This window comes from Elephantulus edwardii, unplaced genomic scaffold, assembly GCF_000299155.1.
Source record: "Elephantulus edwardii isolate Elephantulus edwardi_28Jun2011 unplaced genomic scaffold, EleEdw1.0 scaffold00050, whole genome shotgun sequence".
NCBI classification, from domain to species: Eukaryota; Metazoa; Chordata; class Mammalia; order Macroscelidea; family Macroscelididae; genus Elephantulus; species Elephantulus edwardii.
The window spans coordinates 16821564-16834347 of NW_006399800.1; the positions used below are offsets into that span (position 1 = coordinate 16821564).

The window sequence follows — 12784 nt, forward strand, 5'->3', positions numbered from 1 at the left end:
TTAAGTAAATAAGTTTATAAAATTTTACTTTCAATAAAAGTAATACAAACATATATATAATTGGAAACCCATTAACTCTATTGACATTGCATATTTTATAAGTGAAGAAAGCAAAAAAAAGTATTTCTCATACACATTTTTCTTGTGGTTAGGTGCTGTAGAGCTGACTGTTACTCATAATGACTCTGTGACAATAGATCGTAACCTTGTCCTAGCCTGCATCATCCTCATAACCTGGTATGCTCAAGCCCATCATTGCAGTCACTGTGTCACTCCATATCACTGAGGATCTTTCTAATTTTTACTAATCCTCTGCTTTTCCAAGCATAAAATCTTTTTCCAAAGGAAGTGGTACTTCCTGACAGCATGTCCGAAGTATTTGAGACAGTTTCACCATCATTGCCTCTCTGGAACACCCTGGTTGTCATTCCTCCAACATAGACTTGTTTATGCTATTGGCAGGTTTATCCAACATCACAACTCAAAGCCATCAATTCTTTTTCTGTCTTCCTTACTTCTTGTCCAACTTTCAGATGCATATAAAGCAACTGAAAATACCAGGGCTAGCTCCAGGCACACTTTAGTCTTTACACTAATATCCTTGCTCTTTAGTACTTTCTAGAGGTCATTGGTAGCACATTTCCCCAGTACAATACATCTTTTGACTTCTTGACTGCTCCTACCATAACTGTTTATTGTGGGTCCAGTAAAATGAAATCATCTACAACTTCAATCTTTTCTTTTTCTATCATGATGTTGCTTATTGATCCAGTTGTGAAGATTTGTGTTTTTTTTTTTTTAATTTGAGATATACATATATATTTGGAAGCAGAAGTGGCATCCACTTCCTAAACAACATGCCTCTAGAAACTCAATGAAAAATTATGAGAGTTGTAGAAAGGCCTTTTGTCCATAGGGTCACTTTGAGTTATGCTCAACTAAATGGCAATCAATAACATCTCCATCTCCATATCCCTATATATATATATGTTGTTGTTGTTGTTGTTAAGTGCCGTTGAGTCGCAGGTGACTTATAGCAACCCTATGAAGGAAAGTCCTCAACATTTGTGTGTCTCTCATTCTTTCTCCAGGTTCACATGGTTTCCAGAGGCAAGCTATTATGGAAGTGGATGCCACTCCTTCTTCCAAGCTTGTTTTTATTGGGGAGCTCCACCCCACACTGTCCACCATTGGTAACCAATAATTAATGCATTTGACACATCAGCATCACAGTGTTCAGCCTCACAGCAACCACAAATTACCACTGTATGGCAAAGACAGATACTGCATAGTGCCACTGTTGTAAAACGGGACTCACATCAGGGTTGGGGGGAAATTGAGAAAGACGGGATAAATTATGTATACTGCATTGAAACAGATGAAGGAGAGAACTGTTTAAAAAGGATATAGATTAGGTGTTATTTTCATAAAAGGAGTCCAGAACAAAGGCTACACAGTGGTGTGGAGTTGGGGAGAGGTATTGCATAACAATGAAAGAATTTTTCTTTTACTTTTCAAAGAGAAGAGTGAGCTTGGAGGGGAGGGGTGGACAGGGAGAAAATTGCAACAATGAATGAATGGAAATCCAAAGTCTGTAAACTTTCATTAAAATTAATGAAAAAGAAAAAAAAGAAGAGGGAAAGAATAAATCAAATCACTGTAACCCCCCAAAAAAGGTATTTGCAGTGAATAAATCATTGAAAATAGAAAATCCAATCATTCTATTTCTGGCATCATTTCTATCACAAATACCACATTTTCCAAGTGCTTCTTTCCTTCTTCACAGTTCCATCTTTTGTATTCCAGTCACCAATTATCATTAACACATCTTGAATACATGTTTGGTCAATTTTGGACTGCAAGATTTGGTAAAAAGTCTCCATTTTTTTCCTCTTTGACTCTAGATGTGAGAACATCTTTTTAAATAATAGTTGTATTAACAGGTCTTCCCTGTATACATACAGATAATATCCTATCCCTCACAACATTGTATTTCAGGATAGAACCTGAATTTGACTTTTTGGCTATGAATGCAGCACAGTTCTTCTTCTGTTTTTTTTTTTTTTTGTTCCCAGCATAGTATATCGTATGATTATTTGATTCAAAGTAGCCAATCCTGGTCCATCTCATCTCACTAATGTCTACTATGCTAATGCTGATGCCTTCCATTTAAATAAAAAGGGAAGAATTCACTTTGCCTTTCTCAATCTGAGAGAACTGAAAAATAAATTAAAACCTACGGACAGAATGCACAGAATCACTGTACCAAAAAGAACCAACTGAGAAATTTCAGGAAGTACTACATGTGTTGAACCCAGTGGTAATGAAGGAGGAAGTGGAAGCTGCACTGAAGACACTGGAAAAAACACAGGCCCCAGGAACTGATGGGTTACCAATTCACTAGTTTCAATTAATGATGTAGCTTTGAATGCACTCACCAGTCTATGCCAGGAAATTTGGACGATAGCTGTCTGGCCAATAGATTGGAAGAAGTCCATATTTGTTCCTGTTCCCATTCCCAAGAAAGGTGATACAACAGAACGTGGAAACCATCAAACAGTCTCATTAATATCACATGCAAGCAAAATACTGCTCAAGATCTTTCAAAAACATCTAGAAAAATTAGAAAGGAAACTTTGAGAAGTTGAAGCATGATTTAGAAGAGGCCGTGAAATGAAGGAAATCATTGCTAATGTCAGATGGATCTTAGCTGTAAGTAAAGAATACTGGAAGAATTTCGTTTGTGCTTTATTGACTATGAAAAGGGATTTGATTGTGTGGATCATAACAAGTTGTGGTTGACATTGAGAAGAATGGGAGTTATAGAGCACTTTGTTGTGCTCATGCTAACCCTATACCTGGACAAGTAGGCTCTTGTGCAAACAGAGCAGGGGAACACTGCATTGTTTAAAATTAAAAAGGCAATGTGTCAGGATTGTATTCTCTTCCTATGCCTTTTCAATCTGTATACTGAATAAATTAGTCAAGAAGCTTGACCCTATGAGGAGGAATGTGGCATCAGGATCAGAGGGGGACTCATCAGTAACCTGCAGTATGCAGATGATGACTAAGGAGGATAGAAGGAGAACTGATGCCTTTGAGCTGTGGTGCCAGAGAAGAGTATTTAGGGTACCATGGACTGCTAGGAAAACAAACAGATTCATCCTGGATAGGGCTAAACTGGGCAGCTCCTTGGAGGCAATGATTCTGAGGCTCTGTCTAACATACTTTGGACATCTTGCTTGGTAGGGTGGAGGGACAGCTCAGGAGGGGAAGGCCTGCTATGAGGTAGATTGATTCAGTGATTGGGGTGATTGGTATGGGAATGTCAGAGACAGTGCGATTGGCCCAGGACAGAGCAGAGTTTAGGGGTGTTGTACATAGGGTCGCTATGAGGCGCAAGCGACTTGACAGCACAAAACAACAACAACAACAACGACGACAACAACAACAACAACAGGCAGTTGATACAGCCTTGCTTGCTGAAAGTAATGAAGAGTTGAGGCATTTGTTGCAGAAGATCAAGGAATACACCCTTCAATATGCATTACATCTCAATGTCAAGAAAACAAAGACTCTTACCAGTAGACCAACAGACAAAATCATGTTGGATGGAGAAGGGATTGAAGCTGTAAACAACTTCTTCTTACTTGGAGGTATCAGTAGTCATGAAATAAGTAGGCACATTGCACTAGGAGAGTCTGCAGTTAGGGACCTCTTCAAATTATTGAGGAGTAATGATGTCAGTTTGAGGACTAAGGTACATCTGATCCAAGTCATGGTCTTTCTGATCACTTGCTATGTATCTGAGAGCTGGGCAATGAATAGGAATTACAGGAGAAGAATCAATGCCTTTGAACTCTGGTGTTTCAGAAGAGCACTGAATATCCATCCCATGGACTGCCAACAAAACTAACAAAATATCTTGGAAAGGGTAGAGCCAGAGTGTTCATTGGAGGCAAAGATGATGAGGCTTTTCCTCATGTATTTCAGCATGTTGCTAAGTGGGGCTATTCCTTGGAGAAGGAGACTATGCTTTGGAGGGTGGAGGGTTCATAAAGTTGAAGAAGACCCTAGACCAGGTAGGTTGACTAAAGCAATGGGCTCTAGAGTTTCAGGAAGTGTTAGGATGGACAGGCTGGAACAGAGTTCAGATCTTTTGTTCATAGGGTTGCTACTAGTCATACTCAAACCCAGAATAACTAACTACCACAACAATACTATAATGAGGTTTTAAAGCTGTAGCGATGTTTTGTAATTTCCTTAAGGCTTTCACTATGCCTACCATTGACTATTCAATTTGAATTCTTTAAATTCAAGCTCTCTTTGAATTCTTCTTGTTACACATAGGCTTTGGTTTTCAGTTTTTATTTCTGAAATATTCTAGTTTCTAATGATTAATATTTCTGCATTAATAATTTGTTCTGCTAATATTAGTAGAAGATGTAAATATGCATATAAATAGAGGTGTTCAATAAAAGAATGAAATCTAGAGAGAAGGGGGTGATGGGGAGGAAGTTAGCTGTGTCCCAAATATTTGATCAACTGTTTCTCCTACATTCACTTTCCTCACTGCCCATATCCTTTGGATTCAGTGGCTCATTAAAAGGTATCTCAGAGCCTAAGACACATCAGGAAAATGAATCATGGGACTGTGGATGGTTCTGAGCTGTGTTGCCAGGACTGGTGAACAGTGTTGACTATCATTTGCAGTGTGGCTGGATGCTATGTCCCAGGATAGTGTGTGTGTCCCAAGAGTCTCACTGACCTTTCATGAACTTTTAATAAGCTCTGGGCTGGAAGCCTCTTGTAAGAGCCAATCAGGACCTCGTAGCGGGGCCTGTGTGTTTAAAAGTCAGAGGGAATCCTACTAAGTCTCCAGTTTAGAGGTTCATGTGTGAAGCAGTTGGATTTCGGAAGGTGGGCTTTTCCTTTTTTGGTTGAGGGTTAGGTGTGGACTGTGTGTTGTGTTTGGAATGAACATTTTCTAAGTGATACGGCACTGATCTGTCAATTCACTGTGCTGAGGTAACTTGGGGTTTCTGTGGTGCTGAACGCTGTGCCACTGGTGTGTCAAGTGCAATAATGGTGACCCATGGTGGACAGTGTTTGGTGGAGCTCCCAGATTAAGACAGACTTGGAAGCATGAGTGGTATTCACTTCCTAAACAACATGCTTCTGAACAATTACTCTATGATTAGAGAAATGACAAGTTATAGAACAGGGTTCAGGTCTTTTGCTCATAGTGTTGCTATGAGTTGTGCTTGACTTCATGGCACTTAACAACAGTATGGTGGCATCAAGACTGAAGAAAGACTCATCAGCAACTTGTGTACGATTCAGATGACAGAACTTTGCCTGCCAAAACTACAGACGACCTGAAGAATCTGCTGCATATGGTCAAGCACTGCCGTCTTCAATGTAGATAGCATCTTCACATTAAGAAAAAAAAATTCATTAGATGGAGAAGGGATTGAGATTGTTAACTATTTCATCATACTTAGATCCACATTTGACACTCATGGCACCAGCAGTCAGGAAAGCAAAAGATGAGTTGTGTTGGAAAAGTCTGCAGTTAGGGACCTCTCCAGAGTGCTGAAAAATAATGGTATCTTCTCAATTCTTTGATATGCATGAGAAAACTGGAAAATGACTAAGGATGATAAAGGAAGAATCAGTGCCTTGAGTTGTGATGCTGGAAAAGAGTATTGAACATACCATGGACAAAAGAGTACTGAACATACCAAGCAAACAGATCTGTCCTGGAAAAGGTGAAACCAAGTTTCTCCTTAGAGGCAAGGACATTGAAACTCTGTCTCACATACTTTGGGCAATGTGGCCCAGAGAGACCATTTCTTGGAGAAGGACATCATGTTTGGAAGGGTTGAGGGTCAGCACAGGAGAAGACCCTGGATGTGATGGATTGACAAAATGACTGGAGTAAAGGGCTAAGTGTGTCAGACAGTAAGACTGGCTTAGGATAGGGCAGGATTCAAAGCTACTGATCACAGGGTCTCTTTGAGTCATAGTCAACTCAATGTCATACAACAGCAACAGTAGGGTGGGCCTTGTATCTCACTCTAATCTGATCTTCTTGATACAATAAATACTTCATCACAAAATAAAGTTTTACTGTCCAGGAGAGCATTTGAATAATAAATTTTTGACACCATAATTTCTGTTCCGATTTTTTAAATAAACCACTTTTTTTTTTTGCTTATAGAAAATGTTGTCAACAGTAGCATTGATTAAAAAGAGTGGTTTTGGCAATAACATTCTTTTATCATAAGTCGTTGACATTGATGTATCTTTTTCAATCCATATTTCAGTGAGGGTGCCCTAGGTTAGGTACAATTTTTTCAAACTTGCAGTAGAATAGGAAAACCAAAACCTTATGACCATGAATTATATTCAGGGCAGAAGAAATTTTATGATATATAAGCCCATCCTCTCCTGTACTTGACCTTATTGTGAAGGATGAGTGATGAGTACTCTGTGAAATGCCTCATTGCTCATTTTAGAAGGAAATCTATCTTCTTTTATTTTAGTGTTATATAGAAGGAAAAAAATCAACAACTTTGTACAATTTCATTTTGAAGGAATAGTATACATTTCAAACTGTGGAAGAAAATGAGCAGATGAGAGGTGGCACTAATATTTTTTTCTTAATTAGAAAAATAATGTTGCCTTTCATAACATGTTTCCACTAATATTGAATAACTTACATTATATGGTTACTTCAGCCTCCAACTAAATTGGAGGATTATTTTTAGAAAATGAAATTTATTGAGATATAATTTATATACAGTAAAATTAGCTCCTTTTATGTACATATGACCTTTGGCAAATATATATACCATGGAGTCATTACTCCAGTCACTACATGGCATATGTCCATCTTGAGGAGATGACATTAAAATTCCACATTCTGGACAATAGAAGTTTGCTAAGAAGAATAAAATGTTATTAAACAGGCACTAGGCATATGGATGCTAAATATAGATCTACTTATAGTTTGGAAAAGGAAAATTGTGAAAAGGAACTGGGGACTAAGGTGCGTCTGATATAGGCCATGGTCTTTGCTATCACTTGTCATGCGTCAGACAGTTGGACAGTGACTAAGGAGCATAGAAGGAGAATCAATGCCTTTGAGCTGTGGTGCTGGAGAAGAGTATTGAGGGTACCATGGACTGGTAGGAAAACAAACAGATTCATTCTGGAAAGGGTTAAACCTGGCAGCTCCCTGGAGGCAAGGATTCTGAGGCTCCGTCTAACGTACTTTGGACATGTTGTAAGGAGGGACCTGTCCTTGGAGAGGGACATCATGCTTGGTAGGGTGGAGGGACAGCGCAGGAGGGGAAGGCCCTCTATGAGGTGGATTGATTCAGTGACTGGGATAATCAAGATGGGTGTGTTAGAGACAGTGAAATTGGCACAGGACAGAGCAGAGTTTAGGGGTGTTGTACATAGGGTCGCTATGAGTCGCAAGCGACTCGACGGCACATAACAACAACAACATCATCTTTATTTTTACCAGGACCGAAAAGATTTTTAAATGATAATTTAATTGACTTATTTTGTTGTTAGATGCCTTAGAGTCGAGCATGACTCATAGTAACCTGATGAACAAAAGACTTGTACCCAGTTCTGTCCTGTGCCATCCTCATACTTCCTGACACACCAGAACCCATTGCAGTAGTCAGTGTCAATTCCCCTGTTTGAGGGTCTTCCTCTTTTTTGCTGACCCTTCACCCTTCCCATCATCATGTCCCTCTCAAAAAAATAGCACCTCCTAGCAACATGCCCAAAGCATGTGAGGCAAAGCCTCATCATTCTTTCCTCCAAAGATCACCCCAGTTGCACCCTCTCTAAGACATATCTGTTTGTTCTTTAGGTCATCCATGGGATGTTCAGTTTAGTACTCCTCTCTAACACGACAACTCAAAAGCATAAATTCTTTTTCTGTCATCCTTATTCATTGTCCAGGTCTCAGATGCATAGCTATTAATCAGAAAGACCATGGCCTGAATAAGACACACATTATTCCTCAAACTGACAGATAATTTTCTGGTGTTCCTTATTTTCAGCCAGGATCCATCTGACATCAGCAGTGCATCCCTGGTGCCATGGCCTCTTCTAAATCCTATTTGAACTTCTGGCACTTCCCTATCTATGTACTGTTCCAGCCATTTTTTGAATGATCTTCAGCAGTATTTTGCTTGCATATGATATCAATGATATTGTGCAATAATTTCCACATTCAGTTAGATAACCCTTCTTGGGAATAGGAAGAAAAATGTAAAACTCTTCCTATCTGTTGCCCAGACAGACATCCTCAAGATTTCCTGGCAAAGACTGGTGAGTGTATCAAAGGCTTCATATGTTAATTGAAACAAGTCAATTAGTATCTCATTGATTCCTAGGGCTGTATTTTTGGCCAATGCCTTCAGCTTCCAGTTCCTCAGAGAAGAAGGAACAGTAATTGGAAAATACGGTCTTGGGGATAGAAATGAAGCTGGAAATAGAATGACTGAATTTTGTATTTACAATGATTTATTCATTGCAAGCACTTTTTCTAAAAGATAAAATAGAATACTTTACACAGGGATATCATCTGATGGGCTGCATAGAAATGAGATTGACTATATTTGTGGAAAAAATCATTGGAGTAGCTCAATATCAGCAGTCAAAACTAGGCCAGGGGCAGACTGTGGGTCAGATCATCAGTTACTCATATGCAAGTTCAAATTGAGACCAAAGAAAATTAAAATAACTCCACAGAAACCAAGATACGATCTTGAATCAATTCCATCTGAATTCATGATCATCTTAATAATAGATTCGAGGCATTAAACACAAATATACAAGACCAGATGATATCAAGGATATCATACACAAAGAAATCAATAGGTCATTACAAAAACAGGAGAAAGAAAACATCGAAATGGATGTCAGAAGAGACTAAATATTGCACTGGAGCGTTGAGAAGCCAAATCTAAAGAAAAACATGTCTAAGTGAAAGAGCTGAACAGACTATTTCAAAGGGTAGTTCAGGCGAACAAAGCAAAGTATTATAATGGAATATGCAGACAGCAGGAATTGGAGAATAAAAAGGGAAGAATTTGCACTGCATGTATCAGGCTGAAAGAACTGAAAACCAAATTTAAGCCTCTTGTTACAGTATTGAAGATTCTATGGACAATATAATGAATAACCCAGAAAGCATCAAAAGAAGATGGAAGGAATACACAGTGTCACTGTACTAGAAAGAATTGATTGACAGTGAAAATTAGTTGGCTTCTATCCTAAAATAGCAGTTATACAAATAAAATATAATAAATCTTTAATTTGTTTATAACCTATAAATCATGGCAGAAAAGCACAGAAGGCAGAGTATTTTTAAACTTCCATTATTATCAGTTTTTTTTAATAATCATATCTTTCTCAGTTGACTAAGAATAGAATTAAATGTATATTTTTTAGATATCTGAATATTGTATATATGTGTGACTTTGAAAGAATACCATGAATAATCAATCTTGGCAGTTTTCATTCAATGGGAATGATTAATTTTATTTTTAGAAACTTCACTGTTTCAAAAATGAAGTGATGAGGTTTTTCTAACACTTTAAAAGAACACTTTTTTCTCTTTGTTTTGAGACTCATCATTTGGAATAAATTGTAAAAGTTAAGTCAATACTGCTGGTGAAGTTTTGGGAGGTATTCTATAGAACAAGAACATTTGCTTGCCATTAGGATCTATGCATAAATATTATTATTTATATCATTTGTTACTCTAAAATATTTGTCAAGATACTACTACTCTAAATTAGAATATTTTGCCAATACATGGTCCTTCCTTGCAGAGGTTAATCATTATTAATGTCAACCAGCTCCTTGATCTTAATTGCAAAGAAATATAACTGGTAATCCAGGACATTTATTTGCTCTGACCTATAACTTGTGTTTTCCTTTTAAAAATAAATTCTTATTTTCCCTAATGTCATTGTTATTTTGTTTGTAAAATTTTCAGGTTGGATTCAGCTCTGGCTTTGTTGGTCCTTGGGGAGGCTGCAAAATTTAATATGGCTTGTTTGAAGGCTTTAATGGATCTAGTAAGAGATTTTATTTCAAGAATTATGTTAAACCAAATTCAGGTAAGAGAATTACTAATTTTAATGTGAAAAAAAAGATTGTACAGACACCAAATTTATTCCTGTCATTACACTCACTTCTCATATTTCAATATACTTGGACTTCAAAGACAAAGTTATAATATAAACATTGGTATTTTACAGAATTAAAGGATCACCACATCACATTACAAAAGAGAAGGTCATTATTACATCATTACAAAATTGCCAAATTTCACAATTACATAACCACCAAACCCTGAGAATTAAGGTCCAGTTAAATTGAAAAATAACCATAATATCCAGGGTTACAGTTACCTCATACGTTTGCATTTGTGACTGCCAGATGTATGTTGGCAATGCAAAAAAAAAAATAGTAAATGCTTTTACTGTTTTCATTAATGTAAACTGTTGGTTTAGATAGAAATCTGGAGGACAACTACCTGGCAAACTGACTGGAAGAGATTCATATTTATTCACATTCCAAAAAAGGTGACCCAATTAGAGTATGGAAATTATCAAACAATATCACTAATATAACATGCAAACAAAATCCTGCTGGCGATTATCCAAAAATGACTGGAACAGTACATTGACAGAGAACTACCAGAAATACAAGCTGGATTTAGAAGAGGTTGTGGCACTAGAGACATTATTAACTATGTCAGATAGATATTGGCAGAAAGCAAAGAGTACCAGAGGAATGTCTATCTATGTTTCATTGACTATGCAAAGGCATTTGACTGTATTAACCACAGCAAATTGTGACTAATTTTGAGGAGAATGAGAATCCCAGAATAGATTATGTTCATGTAAAACCTATACTCAGATAAGAAAGCTGTCCTCAGAACAGAGCAAGGAAACACTGCACAGTTCAAAATCAGGAAAGGAGTGCATCAGGGATGTATCCTGTCTCTATACCTTTCAAATATATATGCAGATAAGATCATTCAGGAGTGATAGACTTTATGAGGAGGACTATAGCATCAGGATTGGAGGAAGACTCATCAACAACCTGCATTATGCAGATGACACAACCTTGCTTGCTGAAATTAAGGAGAACTGAAGCACTTGCTGTAGAAGGCCAAGGACTACAGTCTTCAATATAGATTGAAGCTCAACATCAAGAAGACAAAGATTATAACCACTGGGTCGATTGACGGCACCATATAGTAGATGGAGAAGAGATTGAAGGAGTTAGCAATTTCAACTTGCTCAGCTCCATAATCAACACTCTTTGTCCTAGCAGTCAAGAAATCAAAAGACAAATTATATTGGGAGAATATGTGGTCAGGGACCTCTCCAGAGTACTGAGAAGCAGAGATATTAGTCTAGAGACTAAAGTGTGCCTGATCTAGGCCATGGTCTTCTCGATTACTTGCTATGCATCAGAAAGCTGGACTATGACAATAGATGTCAGAAGAAGAATGAATGCCTTTGAGTTGTAGTGCTGGAGAACATACCATGGACCACTAAGAAAACAAATAAGTCTTTCTTGGAGGTGGTGAAACCAAGTTTCCCCTTTGATGCTAGGATTTTTAAGCTCCATCTCACATTGGCATATGACCAGGAGAAGGATATCGTGCTTAGAAGGATAGAGGGACAGCACAGGAGAGGACGGCCCCAGATGAGATGGAGCCATATCCACTGGGGGTAGGTGTATCAGAATCAATGAGACTGGCTCAGGACAGGGAAAGCTTCAGAGCTGTTGTATGTAGAGTTGCTGTGGGTTTCAGGCAACTCCATGGCACATAACAATATACCAACAACAAACTGTTGGACAACATTAATAATAAGTGAGGAGTCCAAACCAAAATCAAACTCATTGCCATGAAATCAGTTCTGATTTTTCACAAGTTTGGGACTGGTTGAACTGTCCCATAGTATTTAAAATACTGTAAATCTTTGTGAAATCAGACTGCTGCTGCTTTCTCCTTCAGAGCAGGTGGAAAATTTGAACATCCAATCTTTGAGATAGTCAAGTCCTTAACCATTAGGCCATTGGGCTTTTCAAGAGAGGAGCAGGTGTATTTAAATTGCTTATTATGTTAGAGCATATGGTGAGGATATAATTACAATATATTTTTAAATTATTAGATATTAAATGTACAAATAGATATTATAAAAATAGATTATTTAATAAAAGATAATTTACTTTTCAATCCCAGATAGTGTATATTTATAGGACTAAGCCGTAATGACAGACTTGCGGTCAAATACTCACATACACTTTCTTCTTAGAATATTTATATTTTAAACTCTAAAACTTACCATTAAATGTTATTAAATTTTATTTTGATAGAGTTGACGTAACTTACTCCATAATTTCTATGTTGTAGAACTTTGAGTTAGTTCTTAATTTTCAGTTAATTACAAATAATGTTCAACTGATAACCTCATATATAAAATTTTTATCTGCATTTATGATTATCTCTTTCAGATAAATTAATAAGCTCAATTTGCTAAATGTAATACTATGGACTTTTTAAAGTTTCTTAAGGCATATGTTCAAGGTATTCTTCAAAACATTGATTTTTTTTATATTCTTTTGAAAATATACTAGAATATCCTTTGCCATATACTAGAACTGAGCGTTATCAGATTATTTTTGAGAAGTAATGTCAATTTCAGGTCATGGTCTTTCTGATTAT

At 37.2% G+C, this 12784-nt stretch overlaps 1 protein-coding gene across 1 annotated transcript in view; it reads left to right on the top strand.

Moving 5' to 3' along the window:
• The window catches only part of TMEM232 (transmembrane protein 232), a 480401-nt gene that overhangs the window by 119979 nt on the left and 347638 nt on the right, over positions 1-12784 (top strand). The window contains exon 10 of the mRNA XM_006886706.1: positions 10034-10157. Coding sequence (XP_006886768.1) covers positions 10034-10157 — 124 coding nt within the window. The remainder of the gene's footprint in view (positions 1-10033; positions 10158-12784) is intronic.